Source organism: Vombatus ursinus, unplaced genomic scaffold (genome assembly GCF_900497805.2).
Source record: "Vombatus ursinus unplaced genomic scaffold, bare-nosed wombat genome assembly UNPS02001287.1, whole genome shotgun sequence".
NCBI classification, from domain to species: domain Eukaryota; kingdom Metazoa; phylum Chordata; class Mammalia; order Diprotodontia; family Vombatidae; genus Vombatus; species Vombatus ursinus.
This window is the reverse complement of record NW_020941065.1, coordinates 20456790-20478981: the sequence shown is the minus strand read 5'-3', so window position 1 is coordinate 20478981 and position 22192 is coordinate 20456790. Positions and strand designations below refer to the sequence as shown.

Genomic DNA, 22192 nt, shown 5'->3' with positions numbered 1-22192 from the left:
TTGCCTGCTCACCTGGGCTTTTCTTTTTGCTTTCTTTGGCTTCTTTCAAATGGATGTTTCACTGCTGTGGGATGTTTCTCTGCCTGGGTCTTTCCCCCATGGGGCTGTGCTTCCCAGAGTTTTGCTGAGGCACTGGAAGACTTGCCTGCCATAGAGCACCGTGGCACGTGGTGGTTTTCTGAGCCAGTTTCCACTGGTTCCCCTGCCTGTACTGAGGCATTTGGGGGTCCTGGTGTTAGTGTTTGCCTGCTCCACCACCTGGGGTTCAGGATCTTCCTCTGGTATGCTAAGATAGGGCTTTCCGCTAGCTTGCTGGGACTCCTCCTGTTCTGTACCACTCCTCCTGTTCTGTACCGCTCCTCCTCCCTCAAGGCAAGAGGGGCCTTTCCCATTAATCCCTCAAGCTTCCTGGGCTACCAGACTGCTGCACCCTGTCTTTTCCTGGTTCAGCTGTTCTAGGACTTTTCCTGGGGTGATATTTTCTGGGCTTTCAGAGGTTAATAAGGGACAGTGAGAGCGATTTACTTCTTACTCTACCATCTTGGCTCCTGGACTGATCCCTGAATAAATATTTAGACACCAGCTCCAGAAGCCAAAGCTGTCTGTTTGTCTGCTTACTCTGAGGCAAATAACTCCCTCCTGGAGACAATGGCTGGATTCTACTCTGACAGATTCCACCCTACATGAACACCTCACCTCCCCAAAGAGCCAAAGGGTTAGGAACTCATGAAACTGGAGTTTTGCCATCAGCCTGGGGACAGAAGACAAGCAGAGTAACAACACAAAGAGTCACAGGAAGATGCTTCAAAGGAGCATATTTAACAATGATGTCAGGAAACCATCAGAACAATATGAGAGAGGAACTGATTGCCTTGAGAAGTAGTGAGTTCACTGTCCCTGGGGGTCTTCAAGTTCAGGCTAAAAACAAGGGTTTGAATTGAGTTGGCTACCAAGGTCCTTCTTAACTCTGAAGTTCTGTGGTTCTGCAATTCAGGCTTCTAAGAAGCTGCAGCTGGGGCCTGATTAATGTGAATAACAAATTCCGTGAAGTAGTCAAATTATTTGAATTCACACTGAATATTTCCATTGGGCTGGAACCAAATACCATGTTTTATATAATCATAACTTAGAACAGTGTAAATGAAAATGCATGCAATTACTACTGCGGATTTCTTATTCACACCAATTGGGACCTAGCTGTATAATTTTTGTCACCAGTGTGGGTATACCCACTTTAACTTAGAGAATGATCTTTGACACCTTCCAGACCCTTATGGTTGAACAAGGCTTTGCTTCTTCCTATCTGTGGGGCTTTGGCCAAGCTGCACAATGGAAGACAGATTTTCAAAGGGACCACCTTTTGGATACTTCCGGGGGGGTTTCTAGGCCTACTGGGTAGGAATTGTAAGGGACTAAGCATGTGTACTATCCCCTAGTGTGTCCCATAGAATAACGCTAAACCATATGCAAACCAAGGCATCCCCAGTAATGTTGACAGCCTGGTCTTCATCTAGGAAGGTGCCCTAGAAGAGGCTGGGTCCTGGAGAATGGGAACGGAGCCACATGACCAAGAGGCCCAAGGAACACTTCAGACAGTGAATGAGGCGCTGCTACTGACAGCTAGGTGGTGGAGGGAGTACCCGGCTTAGCAACAACTCTCTGAGGATGAAAGCCACTGCGTGTTTGTGGCCACTGAGGAATCCCATCAAGGTGTGGGCAAGTCAGTGACATCTAGTAGGATGACTTTTCATGCCAGCTTGTCCATGTGGCCCCATTGAGATTCCAGTACCTGGAGCCACTCTTGTTTCTGGGCTCAGGAACAGAAGACCCATGGGAGCGGGGGAAAGAGCCCTGGCCTGGGAAGAAGGAGACCTAGTTTCTAGTCTTAACTACTGTGTGACCTTGGCTGACTTGATTAATCTCTGTGAGCCTCAGTTCTTGGGCTGTCCAGATCTAGACTAGTCTCTCTTAGGATCGAGTAGGAACTTCTCTGTCTGGCATTTCTTCACAGGGTTGGTAAGAGGGAAAGAGAAACCAGGCAGTGCCAAGAACTTTGAAATGTGTGAATAGACAGAAATTAAGAACAATGATGAGAATGATATCGGGCTACCACAGGGTAAACAGCATCAGCCACAAAACGGTGCATAAAGAAGGCAGATGGGCTGGGGATTTGTAGCAGTCAGAGTATTCCCAGTGAAGGAAATTCCCCAGCAAATTTCCGTGGATGGAATGGAGTTCTTGGGTGCCACCTAGACCTCAGCGAGGGGGGAGAGGGGGGATAGAGAACACAAAGAAAGCTGCACCAAGGTTCAAAAGCAGAGCCAGAAGAATAGAGGTCACACTCATAGTGACTATCCAGGTGAGGAAACCAGGTCCGGGGACAAAGAAAAAAACCTGATGGCATCTCAGAGGGAGGGACAGAAATCCTATTATTCTGCTCATTGTGTGAAAATTAATCCATTGAAATGTAAACAGTACCCAACTCAGTTTGTTTGCCTGGGCTGGTGTTTGACATGATAAATTCCTAGGATGACATTTGGCAATAAATAAGTGACAGAGTGAATAGAGCACCAGACCTGGAATCAGGAAGACCTGAGTTCAAATGTGGCCTCAGACACTTACTAGCCATGTGACCCTGGGCAAGTCGCTTAACCCTGTTGGCCTCAGTTTCCTCATCTGTGAAATGAGCTGGAGAAGGAAATGGCACACCACTCCAGTATCTTTGCCAAGAAAACCCCAAAAGGAGTCACGAACACTCAGAAGCCACTGAGAACAACTAAACAACAACAAATTATGGTGCCTTGGGACAAAGCCCTAACTGGACCACCCTAGTTTCAGCTCTAGGTATTGGGCAAATCTCTACTCTCTGAGGTTCAGTTTTTCACTGTTAAATGACTGCTGTTGGATCAGATGATCTATAAGGGCCCTTTCAGCTCTAAGTATAATAAGGAAATGGCAAACCACTCTAGTATCTTTGCCAAAAAACTCCAAATGGGGTCACAAGGAGTCAGGACTGAAAAACAACTGAAGTTATAACCCTTTGAGTGTCTGAGGATTCATCTGAGCCTCAGTGAAACTTCAAATAAAGCAGAGAACTGCTCTAGGAAGAGCACATATACCCTAGTCCAATGGCAGGCTTCTTTGCTGGGCAGAACAATTCCAGATTGGAGAATCCTCATACAAAACCCTTGGGAGTCAGCGTCCCCACACACCCGCTTCTGGCTGACTCCCCAGGGTACCTATCTCTGCCTTGCTTTCCTAGCTCCCAACTGGACTGGTGGAAGAGAAGAAATTAATATCTTAGCCCCCTCAAGCTCTCAGCCTACCTAGCCTTCTTTCTTCCAATCAGCAAGCATTTCTTACATTTATTAAGCACCTAATATGGGCCAAGCACTGATGATACAGAGGCAAAAGTGAAACTATCCTTGCCCTCAAGAAGCTTCCATTCTATTGGGAGACACAATAGGCACATAGTTCTGTTCACCTCAGCATGTTGCCTTTCACTTATATCCTGGCTAGAGAGACATTATGCTACAGTGGAAAGGGTCCTAGATTTGTAATCAGAGGACCTCAGTTTGAATCTCTGCTCTGAAACTTAAAGGCTACCTGTGTGACCTTGGGCAAGTCCCTTCCCCTCCCTGGGACTCAGTTTCCTCACCTATGAAATGAGGGGGTTGAATTTGATGATCTACCTCTACACTCCCATGAAGTTTCTGACGGTTGTCCTCTCTTTGATTCCCCCAGGCCAGTGCCTCACTCAGGGGATCAGTGAAGAGGGTGCACTCGGTTACACATTCCTACAAACAAACTCCGACATTGACCCTGGTTGACTTTGTTTGCTCCCCCCTAGAAATCATTTGCTTGTAAGAATCGAAGGTTAGTGAAGATTTCCTCCTCTGGGAGGAAATGGGAGCATGAAACACAAGGACCCCTCTGATGGATGGATGAGCAGCAGGAGAGAAGGACCAGCCCACTTACACACTCTACCTCCCCAGGTGCTGATTGGGCACCTGTGACAAGATTTACCTTGGAATGTCCTTCACTGTTTAACTACAAGTCACGTTTTAAAGAGGATTAAGAAAATGGGACCCATGAAAATTCATGTCCGAAAATAATAAATCAAGGAGGGACTGCTTCCAAGAGACACAGATGTCATCATATAGAAGGATTCGCTTTAGGATTATTACTTTTTATTTTTAAATATTAAGCCTCTCTAAGGAACATTTCAAATATGGTTCAGTAAAAAAATGCCAAAGTCTCTGGAATCAGAATGACCTTGAGTGAGTCACTGGATTTCTATGGGTCTCAGTTGTGAAATGAGGGGACTGGAGAAGAGGGCCTCTAAGGTCAGGGCTAGAGCTATGATTCTATGGCATCCCTGGGCCTCAGTTTCCTCATCTGTGAAATGTAGGCATTGTACCTGATGACTGATAAAGTCTCTTCCAATACTAGGTCTAGGATACTAGGATACAATTCCCATTCTTGTTCCCGGCCCCCACTCAGCTCTCCCAACCCGACCACGCAAGTCACTGCCCTCAATCCCTTTCCAGTGGGCAAGAGAAAATGGGAGATAATGTAGAATGGAACCCCTTTGCACTGTTTCAGAGGAGACAGCAGGGCTAGGGCACTGAGTTACCTGGGGAACTGACTCAACATGCCACTTAGGTTGGCCCATTTTGATAAATATCCAGACTATACCTCTCTATCTATATACACACATCATATACATACATGTGTGGATGTATGTATATATGTGTGTATGTATATATTATATATAAGTTATACATAATAAAGTAATTGCTTATATGATATGTTTATTTATATTTATATATACACACACATATATGCACAGAGATAGAGACAGAGACTAGTCCACGACACAGCTGATTCAGCTGATTCAATCGTTTGGGCCATGCCTACCGCCCCCCATTTGGCCCCTCCTCTTCGCTCACATAGCCACCACCCTACTTCAGACCCTCATCTTTTGCCAGGCCCATTATAACAACTTCCTCTTGGCCTCCTTGCCTCTGTCCCTTCCCTCTCAGATCCATCCTCTCCGCTGCTATCAAAATGATTTTCTAAAACAGATCTCCCTATGTCACCCTGGATTCCTGATCTGAGCTTGCTCAGTTTGAATTTTCCTCTTTCTCCTAAAAGTTGAATGAGAAGGGTGTTGGGGGGAGGAGAGATGGGAAGGAGGAAGAAAGGAGAAGGAAGGGACAGATAACTGGTTGTCTCAGGGCTCTGCTCAGTCAAGGTTTTTGTGCATGCCATCACCTCATCATCCGATTGGGGTTGCCTGTCCTAGGAAGATGTGCAAAAGGGATGAATAGACACACTGTTATTAAATTCTCTCTCAAGGGATCATGGGGCTGAAGAGAGCCTTGGAGTTCATGTACTCTAACCCTCTCATTTTGCAGATAAAGAAACTGAAGCTCAGAGAGGAAAAGAGGACCAGCTGATGCAGTAGAAGACCAGCAAAGTCTGTGCTGCAAAATGCCAGGTATGCATAAAAAAGTCAGGACTACAGAGACAAAGGGATGGTAGTAGAAGAAGTCAGAAGACCTGAGTTCAAATCCAAGCTCTGCCACTGACTCACAATGTGACTTTAGCCAATAAAATCACCCTCCCAGGGCCTCAGTTTCCTCATTTGTAAAATGAGGAGGTTCAATTCAACGGCCTCTGGAGTCCCTTCCTGCCCCCGATTTACCATGCTATGAACGTGAACCAGGGAAAGGGGACAACACTCCCGGTATCTTCATCTCCCTCTGACCCTAAGAGCAACGCCATCAGTACTTTACATCAACATACCAAAGATCAACGATTTCCCTGAGAGAGACATCAGAGATACCTCTAAATCTGGAGTTCTATGTAGACAGACAAGGAAGATATGACATTCCATCTTCCTCTGTCTTCTGACATTTCCTCTCTTTTCAGATGAGGGAATTGAGGCCAATTTTAAGGGACTTGCCCAAGGTCACTCAGGCATTAAGCATCAGAGGAATGCTTACCCACCATGGTAGCTGAAGAAGTATTGCCTCATCCCCATTCCCTACCCCCCACCCCACCCTGCTCCATTGGGGCTTTGCTGGGTCAAGTTTACAGAAACAGGGTGTAGGGATACAGACTCACAAACTAATTCCTCCAGACTCCTCCATTCAAACCAGGACACAGGTCACATAGAAACTAATTGAGGGACACTGGTGTCCGCTGACCTCTCCCAACAGGCAAATACCCTCTGATGCCCATGGCCAGAGAAGGAGATGGAAGGATCGATCCCATAACAGGACTCATCCACAGGGAAAGGGAGATACCACTGCTGGGTTTTCATGACACCAAGGCTCTGGCCAGAAGGGTTTCTTCCCAGAACCGGCTGAATCAGCTGTATAATCTAGCATCGACAAGGCCCAGCCTTTGAGATGATCTTTGAGTTGGTTCCAGAGGGAACAGAGTTTAACAGTCAAGGTCCAGCCCCAATAAACTAATCCTGGACATTTTTTGCAAGATGAAACGAGGAGAAAACTACAATTAATGCCCTAGGAGAAACTACAAAAAAGACCAGGGAATCCAAGAAATTCTGCAAATATTTATTAAATACTTGCTACATGAAAGGCCCTAGGTCTAGCTAAAAAGAGACATGACCCAGGTCTGACTTTCAAGGGATCTTAAATCTAATGGTTGGAGGTGAGAGAAAGACAAGGGCATTAGTAACTTTGGTATATTGGAAAGCGGGTCAAGTACGAGAGAAAGATCAGGGTCAAATACCTGGTGCTGAATTCAGATACAAGGCAGCAAGCAGAGGATGAAACACACCTCTCTTCCGGCACTAAATGTTGTGCTTGCTGCCGGGATGCGTGGTCACTGTGTCGATGGTTTTGCTTGGATGATTTTCTGTGTAACACAAATTGCTTAGAGATTCAGGGAGGGGAGTAATGGGAAGTGTCTCCAATGTAAAAAAAAACAAAGGGCATAGATTAAACTCAAAAAATTATACTAAAGTTCCTCCATGTCACACTAATCACCAATTCAACCACACTTCAGCATGAGATCGTGAAAAAGTGCTGGGTTTATAATCGTAGAACCCAAGTTCTGTCTGTGTGACCCTGGACAACTCACTGCCCCTCTATAAAGCTCAGTTTCCTTGTCTGTAAAATGGGAGGAGGGAGTTTGGACTAGATTACTTCTGAGATGCCTTCTACCTCAAGATCTATAAGCCTATGACCTTCCTGGGCCTCAGTTTCTTCACATATAAAATGACTGAGGTCCTTTCCAGCTCCAGAGTTACACTCCTATGAGTCCATGACAGTGAAGTCTCACTACCTGTGTGACCCTGGGAAAATCTCTTTTTGAAACCCTTTTTGAGTTTCAATCAGCTAGATTCACTGAACCTGGAATCAAGAAGACTCTTAGCCTCTCTCAGTCTCAATTTCCTCATCTGTAAAATGGAGCTAATAATGGCACCGGGTTGTAGTACGGATCACATGAGATAATCTGTGTTGAGCTCTTGGCAACCGTTGGAAGACTAGAGAAATGCAAGTTATGATTGTTGCCTCAGTTTCCTCTTCTGTAAAAATGGGGGAAATTGAGGCATTTAATATAGATAATGTAGGTAAAACCCTTACAAGCCCAAAGCATTCCCTACATGTAGCCAGCTGGGAGGAGGAGGAGGTCAGTCCAGAAGCCAGGGTCAGTCTCTTAACTTTTTTGCACAGACTTGGCCATCAGAATGATTAAACCACGTCAGCAAGTGGGCACAGCTGAGGCTCTGGGGAGCTGGCCTCCCTCTGCCCACGAGCACCAAAACCCACTCAGGTCCCCAACATCATGAGAATGAGGTTCAGGTGCCCATTCCCAGAATGTCAGAACAAAAAGAGCCCTTGACGACCATCTAGTAACTAGATGGCTAGATTCTAGTCCAACGCCCTCACTTTTCACAAGAGAAAACTGAGGCTCAAGGAGGAAAAGGGACTCCCTAAAGTCCCTTGCCTAATAACAATCTATCAAGGTGGATTTTGAACCCAGGTCTTCAAGTCCCAGGGCTAGGGCTCTTACCACCAGGCCAAATCTCCTCTGCCCACTCTATCTGGTACACATGAAAGCCTTCTGGTCACCTGTTTGCTCCTCTATACTACTCCTCATTATTACTCCTCATCTGTCCTAATTATTCCTCTTCTCCCTTCCTCATCCTCTCATTTGCAAGTCTCAGGGCAATGTCTATACCCAGGCAACCAGTGGGTTTGATCAGTTAGGCCCAATCCAATCCAAAAACTTCAGTCAAATTGGCCACATATTTGACTGACCCCAACTGATTATTTAATTAAATCAGTTGAATCTAGACAAGATGACCCAACAGATAATGATGAGCAGACCCACATGAGGGGATGTCACCTCGTTCTCATCTGTCTACTTAGAGCCTTGACTTTAGGTTCTTAATTATAATCCTAAGTCTCAGATAAGGTCCTAGCCAACTCTAAAACCCATGGTCCTGACAAAATACAGAAATAATCAATGTTGGAGGAGCTGTGGAAAGACAGGCATGCTAATACACTATTGGTGAAACCATTAATTAGCTCATCCATTCTAGACAGCAGTTTGGAATTCTGCCCTCCAAAAGTGACTAAAATGTTCATATCCTTTGGCCCAGAGATCCTGCTGTTAAGGGGTATAACCCTAGGTGGTAAAAAAAAAAAAGAAGAAAGAAAGAAATGTCACATATACTGCCCACCTTCTGACAGAGAAAAGGTGGACAGAAGATGCAGAATGAAAAATACATTTTGGACATAGTTGATACATGGACTTTTTTTTTGCTTGATTATGCTTTTTGGTTTCAATGATCATGCTTTCCTTTAAAAAAAAAAGTGAGGTAAAGGTATTTAGGGGGAGGATAAGTAGCAATAGTGTTGCCCTCAGAGAAGAAAAATGGCCATTGGAACATTTTTTTTTTTGGCGAGGCAATGGGGTGAAGTGACTTGCCCAGGGTCACACAGCTAGTAAGTGTAAAGTGTCTGAGGCCAGATTTGAACTCAGGTCTTCTTGAATCCAGGACCAGTGCTCCATCCACTGTGCCATCTAGCTGCCCTGGAACATTTTTTTTAGTGCACAGAAGAGAATGGAAGGAAATTCAGAAGGAAATAGAGATAAGCAGGACAGATTTGAAAGTAATATGTTTAATTTATTATGTATTTTTAAAAGCAAAATGTGCGTACAAGTGATATATGGTTTCACATATAATCCTCTTTTTGACCTACTTTGTACATAGAAATGTTCACTGTTTGGAGGGACTTTGTTCAATTAAATTTCTTTTTAATTTTAATATTTTTTTTTAGAAAAGAAAGGTCTCACATACATCAAAATTCCCATACCAGCATTTTTGTGGTATCAAAGAGCTGGAAACAAATTATATGCCCCTTGATTGGGGCATGACTAAATAAGTTATGGATAAGTTGAGGTACATAAATGGAGTGAAACATTACCATGCTGAAAGAGCATTGAATAGGACGCTTAGAGAGAAGCATTAGAAGACTTACATGAACTGAGGCAGACCCAAAGTAAACAGAACCAAGAAGGCATTCTATATGGCCACCACCACAATGTGAACATAAAAACAAAACCGAATACTGCGGATTGGCCTTGGAGAAGACATGAGAAAACACAGCTCATCCTTTTCTTAGAGATGTGGGGGGTGGGGATGGGATGTTTATGAATGTGGAATGTTGTTATTAACCCATGTTTTTCTTTTTACTGTCTTTGTTACAAAAGAAAGCTCTCTGGCTAGAGAGGACGGAATGGATGCAGAAATGAAAGAGATATAAAGACAGAAGTCATCAACAGAACTTTTATAATGATAGTGATAAGTCCTGTGGTCCTGAGATCACCTAAGGATAGGAAAGGTGCCCACACACTGAGATTCAGATGTACCCAAAGGAGCCAGGCCAGGGGGCAGGAAGGCACCAATGCCCACATAGCCAAGAAGCAGATGAATTCTTCAGAAGAGAACAAGTTGAAACATAGCCCAGTCCACAGAAGGGGACTATCCTTTTTAAATAAGGACCATCTCTGGTAACACTCACCGGCCACCACACCATACTCCGGCCTGCCAGGAAGAAGCCTCCAACAGTCCCACGATTGGTTGACAGCATGGCCTAGAAGGATAAGATCAGAAGCTTAATAGGTAATCCAGAAGAATCTGATGAGATTTACAAAAATAACACCCCCTTCCCATTCTATATCACACCCCACCTGGACTCCATAAAGTCCTGCTCTGATCTCTCATGGTTTAGGGGAGGTGAACATAGGTCTTCAAAGGCTCCACCAATGGAGAATAGGTCCTCACAGTTCCTACCAAGCTAGAAAGGCTTCAGGTACAGGCTGGACAATAGCTGTCCAACAGCTAGCCAAGCCAAGCACAGAGGGGCAAATCACCAGGACTGGATGAACTGTTCAACCACAGCAAACTATGGAACAAAGAAAACTACAAGATGGTCTTTGGCTCTACTGGGGGACTCTTCTGTTTTTGCAGGGACTGTGGTGAATGGTAGAAAAAGGGCAGAGGATGTCTTTTGCCTTTGTTTATATCCCCAGTTCTTGGCTGTGCTTGACACACAGTAGCTTAACAAATGTTTATTGACTAACTGGCCTTCGCTTGTGGACTCAAACCATTTCCATCGGAATGGGCCCACGAAGGGTCCGAGTTAGACCAACTTTGGAACCATTGTGAATTTTACCTAGGTAAACCTTTTACGTAGGGAGAGGGCAGGATGGGGATTGGTGTAGGCACAAAGGTCCTTCCTCCCAGAAGATGTGGGTACTCAGAAAGAGCTAGAATTCCACCGATGCCTCATCATTCTGCTTCCCTCCAGGACTCAGCTCAAGAGTCACCTCCACTAGAAGGCTTTCTTGATTTCTTTTCTGGGAAGCCTGGCTTCTGTGCCCTGACATTCCCTGTTCTAAGGCTCCTCCCAGCTCTCACATTCCATATCCTCAGTCCTCTTAGACTCTAGGTTCAGATATCTATTTGCTGTACCACAGTAGGGACCAAACATTGTGCATTACACAGAGATTATTCAGTTGTTTTTCAGTTGTGTCTGACTCACCATGACCCCATTTGGGGTTTCTTGGCAAAGATACTGAAGCAGTTTGCCATTTCCTTCTCCAGCCCATTTTACAGATGAGGAAACTGAGGCAAACAAGGTGAAGCAAGGTGACTTGCCCAGGGTCACAGCTAGTAAGTGTCTGAGGCCAGAATTGAACTCAGGAAAATGAATTCTCCTGACTCCAGGCCTGGCGCTCTATTACACAGAGAAGACATTAGTAAATTTAAGTGGAACTAAATGTTCTTTCTCTCCCACCTCTGTGCCTCTGCACTGGCTTCTCCCAGACCTGGCATGCTCTCACTCCTCACTTCCTCGGGTCTCATCTCCAATGACACCTTGGGCAGGAGGCCTTTCCAAGGCTCCCAGTGCTAGATCCTTTCCTTTGAGCTGACCTTCCATGGACTCCATAGATCTAATACTCATATTGTCTCCTTGTAAGGGAGGTCCTTGAGGGCCTATCCTCAGTGCTTAGCACAGTGCCTCGAACACAGTAAGTGCTCAATAAATGCTTGTTCACTGACTGGCTGACTGACTGTCTTCTCTGGCCTGCCTTCCTCTTTCCTATCACCTCATGCATAGACTCTCAGATCTCTCACGCCCCCCAGAGCAGTATCTAAACACTGTCTCCTCTCACTGTCACCTCCTCTTCAGGGCCACCCCACACCCGCCCCTGTTCACTTCATTGTCAGCCAGCCCATGCATCTGCATCATGGTGAAGCTTCCAAGCCAACTGGCCCTCAGTCCCTCCGCCCTCTGATTCCTCCTTCCCACTGCCATCCTCCTAATGCATAGTGAAAAGAGCACTACATTTGAAATCTGAGGGCCAGCCTTTGAATCCTGGGTCTGCTACTTATTCCCTAGGTAACCTTGGCTTCCTTCCCTAACCTCCCTGGGCCTCAGTTTTCCTCATCTGTGAAATGGAGAGATTGGACTCAATGATCTCTAAGATCCCTCCCAGCTCTAAATTTTCCATCCTATGATCAATGTCACCATTGAGGCTTACTGCCTAGATGACCTTGAGCAAGCGTGTCACTAAATCTCCCAGGGCCTCAGTTTCCTCCCCTGTAAAATGCTTGTTGAAGGGAATGGAATGGTCTCTGAGGTCCTAGCCACCTTCTACTGTCTGTGATTCTGAGAGGTGATTGGGTGGTCCAGTGGTTAGGAGGCTGGACCTGGAGTCAGGAAAACCTGAGTTCAAATCCAAACTTGGACACTAGCCCAAGTGACACTAGACAAGTCACCAAACTTCTGTTTGCCTCAGTTTCTTCAACTGTAAAGTGGAAATAATAATGGTACCTATCTCCCAGGTTGTTGTGAGGATAAAATGAGAAATGATTTAGAAAGTGCTTACCACAATGACAGGCACATAGTAAGCACTTTATAAATGTTTCCTTTCCTAACATATAACTAACTCTAGGACACTCACGCCCTCAAAAGGAATGGAAACAGTACTAGATTGGAAGCCAGGGAATCTGGGTTCTCTTCCCATCTGGACCACTTGCCTCACTCTACCACTGTGACCTTGTATAAGTCACTTCCTCTAAGCTCTCAGGAGCCTAAACTTAGAAGTTAAAAGGATCCAGAGGCCATGTAGTACATTCAGCTCATTTTACAGATGAGGATAGTGACCCCAAAGAGTGACTTGCCCAGTGTGACTCAGCTATTAATTGTCAGAGGTGAGATTTGAACCCAGACCTTCCCCAACTCAAGTAAGTCCAGCCTTCTACCCAATACTCCATACTGCCTCTCTGTCCTCAGTTTCCTTCCTGGTAAAATGGAGGGAGGGGGAGGGACTAAGATGGCCTTGAAGGTAACTCCCAGCTCTCATTCTACAATCTACTCAATGTGCTGGCAGGAAAGCTGGGGGAGGTTCGTGCAAAGCGATACAAAGCACTAAGGAAGACGCTGGCAAACGTGGGAACAATCAGAGTCAGGCGCTGAGGGGCCGTTATCCATGTGACAAAGTGAGAGAAAGCCCAGCAAGAAGGACTCGTGGGCGGCAGGCCGGCAGAGCACAGGGGAGAGGCCAGGATCCTCCTCTGAGAGGCAGCCAGATAGCATCTCTCACAGGAGACGTTCTCAGGACTCTCCAGGCAAAAAGAATGTGAACTGAAGGCTATGGGGGCCATAAAGTGAGGCAGCAGGCTGTAGAGAATGAGGTTTATGAGCAGGCATAAAAGGTGAAATGGTCAGCGTTGGACTAAATGGCCATTAATGAGGCATGAACATTGGAAAGGTGTAAACACCTCAGAGGCAGGAGAGAGCAGATGAGCTGAGGAAAGGACAAGAGATTAGCAGAGTGTATCCGGGAAAGACTTGACCCCAGGGGAAAACACCATCAGCGAAGGTCCCTGGGGTGGGACAGAAGATAGGGTCCCATCAATGGGCTAGTTGGTTTGGACTCCAACCTGGCCTATGTACAACTCCGTGTCCTGGTGCTGTGGGCTCCAATAGCCAGAGGCCAGAGCTGGGAACCAAGGGCGCTGGGTTCTCTGCTCCTGACTCTGCTGCTACGTCCCTAGGCGACCTCACTGCTCTGCATCTCAGTTTGCTCAGCTATTAAACGGAGAAAAGCATGAGGGGATAGTATGATAGAGGAAAGCAGGCTAGGAGTCAGATGATACATTGTGTGACCTCCCTGTGCCTTGGTTTCCCTATCTGTAAAAAGAGGGGATTTAGACTTGGTGACTTCTAAGGTCTTTTCTGCCAGCTAGTCAACTAGCCTGCAATGATCCTAAGACCCCAGCTGGGTTAGAGCCATGGCCCTGTCTGGTTTGGACAATTCCTAAGTAATTCATTCAGTACCGTCACTGACTCCTGGATAAAAGGTCCTCAGCAGTTCCTAAAGAATTAATCCTCAATGCCTTCATCTTCTGAGCCACCCAGAGTTAAGCAAGGGAACCGCACTCACCCCTGCCTCCTCACTCAGTCACCTTTACAACCACAGAACCCACTTGGGAAGTTTGCTGGCTAAGCCACCCCCTTCCCTGTCCCCTGGGTGTGCCCTGAGAACAAGTTTCTCTGGTTAGGTGCCATGTCCGCCTCCTTCATAATCCGGGAAGAGTTACCAGTGTCTGAAGGGCTGGCTGCCAGGCAGCTAATTCTTGGACCCTTCTGGAGCCCCAGACCCCTAGGCATCCTGCCCATTCTCATTGGCATCCACAGGGCACTGAAGGCCTGGCAGCCCAAGCTAGCTCTCTCAGTGTCTGAATGTGGAACACCTGTTAGCTTTTGAGGAACATGGCCTATGGCCTCCCAGCTCTGCACCTGACCCTGAACCACTGGGCAAGCCCCTTTCCTGCCTTTTCTGGTTCTGGTGCCCAGACCCTCACATTCTACCTTCTATCCTTCTCTAAATTCTCTAGCCCTCTTGTGGACTCCATGCCCCCTCCCTGCCTCACTGGGCTCTCCTACCTTCTGTTTCCCCATCACCATTCCCAGACCCTCACGTGATGCCGATAGATGGCCCTTTCTCCAAGCCCTTCCCTCTTCTCTCACCCCCCAGCTCCCAGCCCCTTGAGCCTATCATTAGCCTGGCCTCCTTGGATGCCCTCTGTTATAGACTCAGCCCCTGCCTCCACCACCTTCCCATCTCCTGCTGCCTCGGTCATTCTTAATCCCTCAAACTGCCCCTTGCTTCTCCTTCCCCAAGTTTCTGAACTATACTGCTAACCCAGAAACTCCCCTTCACTTCCCTTCTCTCTGCCTCCCCAGTCCCTCTTCCTTGCTGCAGCACAGCGCTGTCTCAGCCCGGGCTTTCCAACTCCGTGGCTCCCCTGCTCCCTCCCTGCACCCCACTTCCCATGCATCAGTCCTCTCCAAGTCATAGGGTCATAGACTCTCCAGCTGGAAAGACCTTTAAGCACAGGGTCAGATCACCCTTTAGAAAATAGTATGTCTAGATTGGGAGGGTTCTTAGAACAGGGAGCATTGAATGTCTGTCAGATCTGGGACTTAGAACAGACTGTCAGAGCTCAACAGAGAGTGTCATAGCTAGAGAGCTAACTCAGCTAGTTCTACGCCCTCATTTTAAGGGCTCAGAAGGGTGAATGACTTATCCTAGGTCTTACAGTCACCCCCTTAGCTCCCACTGTCCATGCTCTTCTGCCCTTCCCCTGCCCCTGGGTCTCCCACGTACCCACAGCCCCACAGCCATGACCACCACGAAGTAGATGACAATGACTGAGATGTCCGCAGCATTCTTGATGCGATCCGATGACAGGGGAGGCTCGGAGGTCCCGGGAGAGATGCTGGGGCTCACGGTGGCGTCCATGGTGGCAGACTCGTCCGGACTGACAGACAGACCGTTCTGTGCCGTCCCGGCCCGCTGCCTTCCTTCTTATAGCGCCTGTGTCCGGGTTAATGATCAGCCCCGGCCCGGGGAGGGGAGGGCAAAGGAGGCAGTGGAGGGCAGGACAGGGGAGTGGCTGGAGAGGTGGGAGAGGGAGGCCCCCTCTGGATCTTGGGGGTGGGGAGCAGGTCCTTCCTGGGCAGACTCCCTTGGGCACAGATACTGGGGTGGATCTGAGAGGAGAGTGCCGGGCTCCTGGGATCCTGAGAAAGGCGGAGGCAGGGGTAGGGCAGGACTGGGGCAGGGCAGGTATCAAGCCGGTGTGGGGAGGAGCCTAGGCGGCCTGACGAAGGGAGAGGAGGGTGCCAGCCTGGCCTTAGGGATCCCAGGCCCAAGAATGGTGGTCATTCCTGATGCTTGACTCCTGCTCAGGCCAACGCTGGGGGGCCCTGAGTGGCCCTGGGCATGCTGATTACCCTCTCTGGACCTCAGTTTCCACAGTTGTAAAAAATGGACAGAATAACCTAGTGGAAAGAAGGTTTGATTTCCTGGGTCGAAATATGGACTCTGCCACTGGCTCCCTCTGTGACTCTGGTCAAGTCCCTTGACCACATGGAAAACAGACACAGTCCTGTAAAGGAAAGAGCACTGCATTTGACTTCTAGGAAACCAGGCTCAAATGCAGCCTCTGTTACTGGACACCTAGGTAGCCCTCCTCCAGTCACTTGCACCATCTACCTCAAGAAACTCTTGTGAGGAAATCCATTCAATCTGAGGCAGTGTGGCCTAGTGGAAAGAGAGCTGACTTAAGCAGAAAGTGTAGGGAGTGCTAGCCTTGGAGTCAAGAAGACCTGAGTTCAAATCTAACCTTAGCTATGTGACCCTGGGTAAGTCATTTCATCTCTGTCTGCCTCAATTTCCTCATCTGTAAAATAGATTTAAGAATAACAACTACCCAATGGACTTGTTGTAAGGGTTAAGTAAGACAGTATTTATAAAATACCTTGCCACTCTGTAAGTGCTATGTAATAATAATAATGATAAACATTTATAGCTTAGCATTTATGTAGTGCCTTAAAGTTTCCAGAGTGCTTTACAAATCTTATCTCATCATTCCCTCACAATAACCATGGGAGGTAGGTGCTTATTATGATGCCCATTTTACAGATAAGGACACTGAGGGGGAGGGAAGAATAAGTGTTTCTATAGCATCTTTTATTCACCAGGCATTGTGCTAAGTGCTTTTTACAAATATTATCTCATTTGATCCTCACAACAACATTTCAAGTTAGATGCTCTTATAATACCCATTTTAGTTATGGAAGCTGAGGCATATAAAGGTGAAGTGACTGGCCCAGGCTCACACAGCTAGTGAGTGTCTGAGGCACGGTTTGAGCTCAGGTCTTCCTGACTTTACATCATCATAGCTTTTAACATACTTTTCTTTTTAAATTTTAAGGTCCAGATTCCCTCCTACCTGCTCCTCCCCTACCCACTGAGAAGGCACAAATATACATGTGAAATCATGCAAAACATATTTCCATATTAGCCATATCACCAAAAAAAGGCAAAAAAAAAAGAAGAAATCAAGAAAATTCTACTCCAGTTTGCACTCAGAATTAATCATTTCTCTCTTTAGAGATGGATAGCATTTTTTCATCACGAGTTCTTTGGAGTTGTCTTGGATCATTGTATTGATCAGAGTAGCCGGGTCTTTCACTGTTGATCATCATTACACCATTCCTGTTACTGTGCACAATGATCTCCCAGCTCTTCTCACTTCACTTTGTGTCAGTTTATATAGTTCTTGTCATGGTTTGCTTTTTTTTGTGAAACCACTCTCTTCATCAACATAATCATATTCCAACATAATCATATGCCATAACTTGTTCAGTCATTCAGTTACCCCTTCAATTTCCAATTATTTGCCACCATAAAAAATTGCTATAAATATTTTTGAACATATAGGTCCTTTTCCTTTTTCTTTGCTCTCTTTGGAGTATAGATGTAGTAGTGGTATTGCTGGGTCAAAAAGTATACACAGTTTTATAGCCCTTCAGGCATAATTCCAGATTGTTCTCCAGAATGATTAGAGCAGTTGCCTACTCTACCAATGGTTCATCAGTTTACCTATTTTCCCTCATCCCCTCCAGCATGTCATTTCTGATAGGTATGAGGTGGTACCTCAGAGTTGTTTTAATTTGAATTTCTCTAATCAATAGTGATTTAGAGCATTTTTTCATGTGACTATGGATAGCTTTGGTTTCTTCATCTGAAAAACTGCCTGTTCATATCCTTTGATCATTTATCAATTGGGAAATGGCTGTTATTTTTTATAAATTTGACTCAATTTTACTATACTTAGTACATATTTGAGAAATGAGGCCTTTATCAGAGAAACTTGCTGTGAAAAAATTTTTGATACAACTTCATTGTCAGTTATCTTTCAGCAAAATGTAGTTTCCCTGATTATCTCTTTCAATTAGGTCTAATTTTGCTTTGGTTCATCTGAGATTATGATTGCTATCTTTCCCTTTTTTACTTCAGCTGAAGCATTCTGCTCCAGCCCTTTATTTTAAGTCTATGTGTGACTTTCTGTTCCAGCTGTGTCTCTTGTATGTAACATATTGTTGGATTCTGATTTCCAACCCATTCTGCTATCTGCTTCCATTCTGAGGATTAGCTCATCTCATTCACATTAAAAGTTATAATCACTAACTATGCATTTCCCTCTGTCCCATTTTTTTCTTTTTATCCTTCCCTTTTTCTTTTTATCCTGTCCCTCCTCAAAAGTCTGCCTTGCTTCAGACCACTGTTACCTCCAATCTGCCCTCCCACTTGTCATCCCTCAAAAAAATCTCTTATCCCCTTCCCCTCCTATATCCCTATTGGGTGAGAAAGATTTCTATACCCAAGTGACTGTGCATGTGTGTATGTGTGTGTGTGTGTGCACATATATATATATGTATGTATATGTGTGTGTGTGTGTATATACCACATGCACATATATTTTCCATCTTTGAATCAATTTTTATGAGTGAGGTTTAAGCATTGCCTGACACCCACCCATTTTCCCCTCCATTACACAAGCTCTTTTAAGTGAGAAAAATTTCCCCATTCTACCTCTCCTCTTCCCTCTTTTGTCAGTGCATCCCTCTTTCTCACCCTCACATTCTTTTTTTGAAAATCATCTCAGCATAATCAACTCATACCTGTGCCCTATGTCTATGAAAACTCCTTCTAACTCCCCTAATAACTATAAAGAGATAAAATAATAATGATAAAGATTCTTAAGAGTTACATTATCATACTCCCATATAGGAATGCAAACATTTTAACTTTATTGGGTCATTTTTGATTTCTTTTTCATATTTACCTTTTTATGCTTCCCTTGAGTCTTTTCTTTTACTGTCAAATTTTCCATTCAGCTCTGATCTTTTCATCAGGAATGCTTGAAAGTCTTCTGTTTCTTTAAATATCCATTTTTGCCCCTAAAGGATTGTATTCAATTTTGCTGTGTGGGTTAGTCTTGGTTGTAATCCTAGCTCCTTTGCCCTCCTGAATATTATGTTCCAAGCCCTCTGTTCCTTTACCATGGAAACTGCTAAATCTTGTGTGATACTGATTGTGGCTCCACAATATTTGAATTGCTTCTTTCTGGTTGCTTGAAATATTTTTTCTTTGATATGGGAGCTCTGGAATTTGGCTACAATATTCCTAGAAGTTTTCATTTGGGGATCTCTTTCAGGAGATGGGTATTTTCAATTTCTATTTTATCCTCTGGATCTAAAATATCAGGGCAGTTTTCCCTTATAATTTCTTGACATATGATGTCTAGCCTCTTTCTTTGATCATGTCTTTCAAGTAATCCCATAATTCTTAGATTATCTGTCCTCAATCTATTTGCCAGGTCAGTTGTTTTCCAATGAGTTATTTCACATTTTCTTTCATTTTTTTTCATTCTTTTGACTCTATTTTATTGTTTCTTAATGTTTAATGGAGTCATTAGCTTCTGCTTGCCCAATGCTAGTTTTTAAGTAATTATTTTCTTCTTAAGTAATTTATTATTAATTTAAGTAATTATTTCGAGGAGGGGAAGGGGATAAGAGATTTGGGGGGGGGATGACAAGGAGGAGGGCAAATTGGAGCAGACAGTGGTCAGAAGCAAGGCAGACTTTTGAGGATGGACAGGATAAAAAGAGAGAGAGAGAAGGATAATATAGTAAATAGAGGTAATTTGGCCTATGCTGCTTTTAAAGGAATTCTTTTCTCCAGTTAATTTTTGTGCCTCTTTGACCAGTTGAGCAATTCTGTTTTTCAAGGTGATATTTTCTTCAGGATTTTTGATGCCTTTTTTACCAAGCTGTTAATTCTCTTTTCACAATTTTCTTGCATCACTCTCATTTCTTTTCCCAAGTTTTCCTCTACTATTCTAATCCCCTTCTTTTTTTCTTTTTTTTTTTTGCAAGGCAGTTGGGGTTAAGTGACTTGCCCAGAGTCACACAGCTAGTAAGAAACAAGTGATCAAGTGTCTGAGGCCAGATTTGAACTCAGGCTTTCCTGACTCTAGAGTCAGTGCTCTATCCACTGGGCCACCTAACTGCCCCTCTAATCTCTTTCTTTAGCTCTTCCAGGAATTCCTGTTGGGCTTGGGTTCAATTAGCATTTTAATTTGAGGCTGTTTTCTTTGAGATGTTTTTACATTGTTGTCTTCTAAGTTAATGTCTTAATCTTCCCTTCTTTTTATGGTTAAGTTTTTATTATTGTTGTTTTTGTTGTTGTTTGCTCATCTTTCCAACCCGTTTCTTGACTTTGAATTTTATGTTAAAGTTACACTCTGCTCATCTGCGGATGGGCAGGCACTCTCCCAAGCTTCAAGCTTCAGGCTTCTTCAGGCATCTATTTTCAGAGCTAGTTCTGGGGGTCTGCAAGTTTTTAGTGCTTCCAAGGTAGTGTGATCCTGGGAGAGGTGTGGTCACTGTTCTCCTTGTCTGTACTCTAGTCTTTACCCAGGATAGGCCCCTGCTTCCCTGCAACCACAAGTACCAGAGCTCTTCTCTGCCCTGGAACTGCAAATCAGAATTGCTTATAAGGAACAGACTTGTTAATCAGTGCCAGTGCTTCACCCAGTGTCAGCAAAGGGTTCTCTGTAATCTCTTTCTGACCAGCTGTCCAACCCCTTTGCTGTCTCTGGGCTGACAGCTCCTGAAGCTACTACTGCTGTGGTGGACACCTCTAAGGCCCACTACTGGTAGTCCTGCCACCCTTCAGGCTTTTGCCCACCCTGGTATTACAGACCTCTCCTGCAGACCTCTGAAGTTGTCTTAGGCTGGATAAATGTCTCCCTCTGACTGGTTGAATTAAGGGAAGAGGGATGAAAAGTCAAAGATGACTCAGGTTTTGAGGCTTGGGTGCCTGGGTACCATGAAAAGAAATAAAGAATTAAAGGGAGAAGTAGATTGAAGGGGGATGAGAGAGTGGGCTTGCTACCCCTCTGACACTGACATCCATCCAAACAGCTCTTCTCTCTGTCCCTCAAATGCCACCCTCCATCTCCAATCTCTGTGCCTTGTTCTGGCCATCCCACACACCTGGAAGGCACCCCCTTCTTTCCTCCATCTCATGCAGCTTAAGCATTACCTTCTATATGAAACTTTTCATGACTGTAACATGCTAGAGGGTAGGGGCTGTCTCTTGCCTTTGCCTTTTTGCCTTTCCCAGTGCTTAGGAGTGCCTGGCACATAGTAGATGCTTAATAAATGCTAGTTGATTTAACTGATTCCCCCAATTACTAGTTCCCTCCCTCCCAAACTAATATTTTACATTGGGTTTATCTGGATTTATTCTCCTTATATTCATTCTGTATGTGTTTATTTGTTATCTTTCCAATTAGAGGGTGAAGATCTTTGTGACTAGCAATTGTTTCATTCATTATCCTTGTAATCCCAACATCTATCCCAGAGCATAGTAGGTATTTAGTAAATGCTTGTTGATTGATTGGTTGACATGGTAAGACTAAGGTAACAGTGGGACATCCAGATAGCATCTAGAATTCTAAAAGATGGCCCAATTTATGACTCTCCCTCACTTAAATCCAATTTGCCAGCAAGTCAAGACATCACCCTTGTAATGTCATTGGTCCTCTTCCAGAACAAAGAATGAACAACAACAATAACAAAGAATTCTAAAAAGAGGTCAGGGCTGGACACGCTGGATGAATTGCAAAAATAAGTGGTACAATGTGATACAAAGAGAGAGAAAATTCACAAAGGTTGCCATGGTTGCAAAGACTTCATGGAGCAGATAGGACTTGACCTATGCCTTGAAAGATGAGTAGAATTTAGAAAGTCAAGAAGAAATCATTAATTTGGATGAGGACATAAGTAATAGCTTGGATTTTTATAGTACTTCAAGGTTTATAAAATGACTTACAAATATCTCATTTGATCCTCACAATAACCTTGTGAGGGGATCACTATTATTATCCCCATTTTACCAGTGAGGAAACTGAAGCCAACAGAGGTTAAGTAAGTGACTTACCCAGAGTCACACAGCTGATAAGTGTTTGAAGCTAGATTTGAACTCAAGTCTTCCTAACTCCAAGTCCAGTGTTCTACCCATAATAAATAGTCCATTTATCAATTTGTCAATGACACCAAGTTGAGTGGACTAGCCAACACACCAGATATCAGAATCAGGATCCAAAAAGACATTGACAGGACAGAACATTGGACCAAATGGAAGAAGATGAAATGTAATCAGGGTCAATGTAAAGTCTTACATTCCAGTTCAAAAACTCAATTTCTCA

General features: G+C 44.8%; 1 protein-coding gene across 1 annotated transcript in view; it reads right to left on the bottom strand.

The window, feature by feature from the left end:
• SLC5A1 (solute carrier family 5 member 1) overlaps window positions 1-15626 on the bottom strand; it is a 68677-nt gene extending 53051 nt beyond the window's left edge. Inside the window, exons 1-2 of the mRNA XM_027865244.1 lie at window positions 15232-15626; window positions 10071-10142 (exon numbers count right to left, since the gene is read on the bottom strand). Coding sequence (XP_027721045.1) covers window positions 10071-10142; window positions 15232-15366 — 207 coding nt within the window. The 5' untranslated portion in view covers window positions 15367-15626. The remainder of the gene's footprint in view (window positions 1-10070; window positions 10143-15231) is intronic.
• Window positions 15627-22192: the final 6566 nt, after the last annotated feature.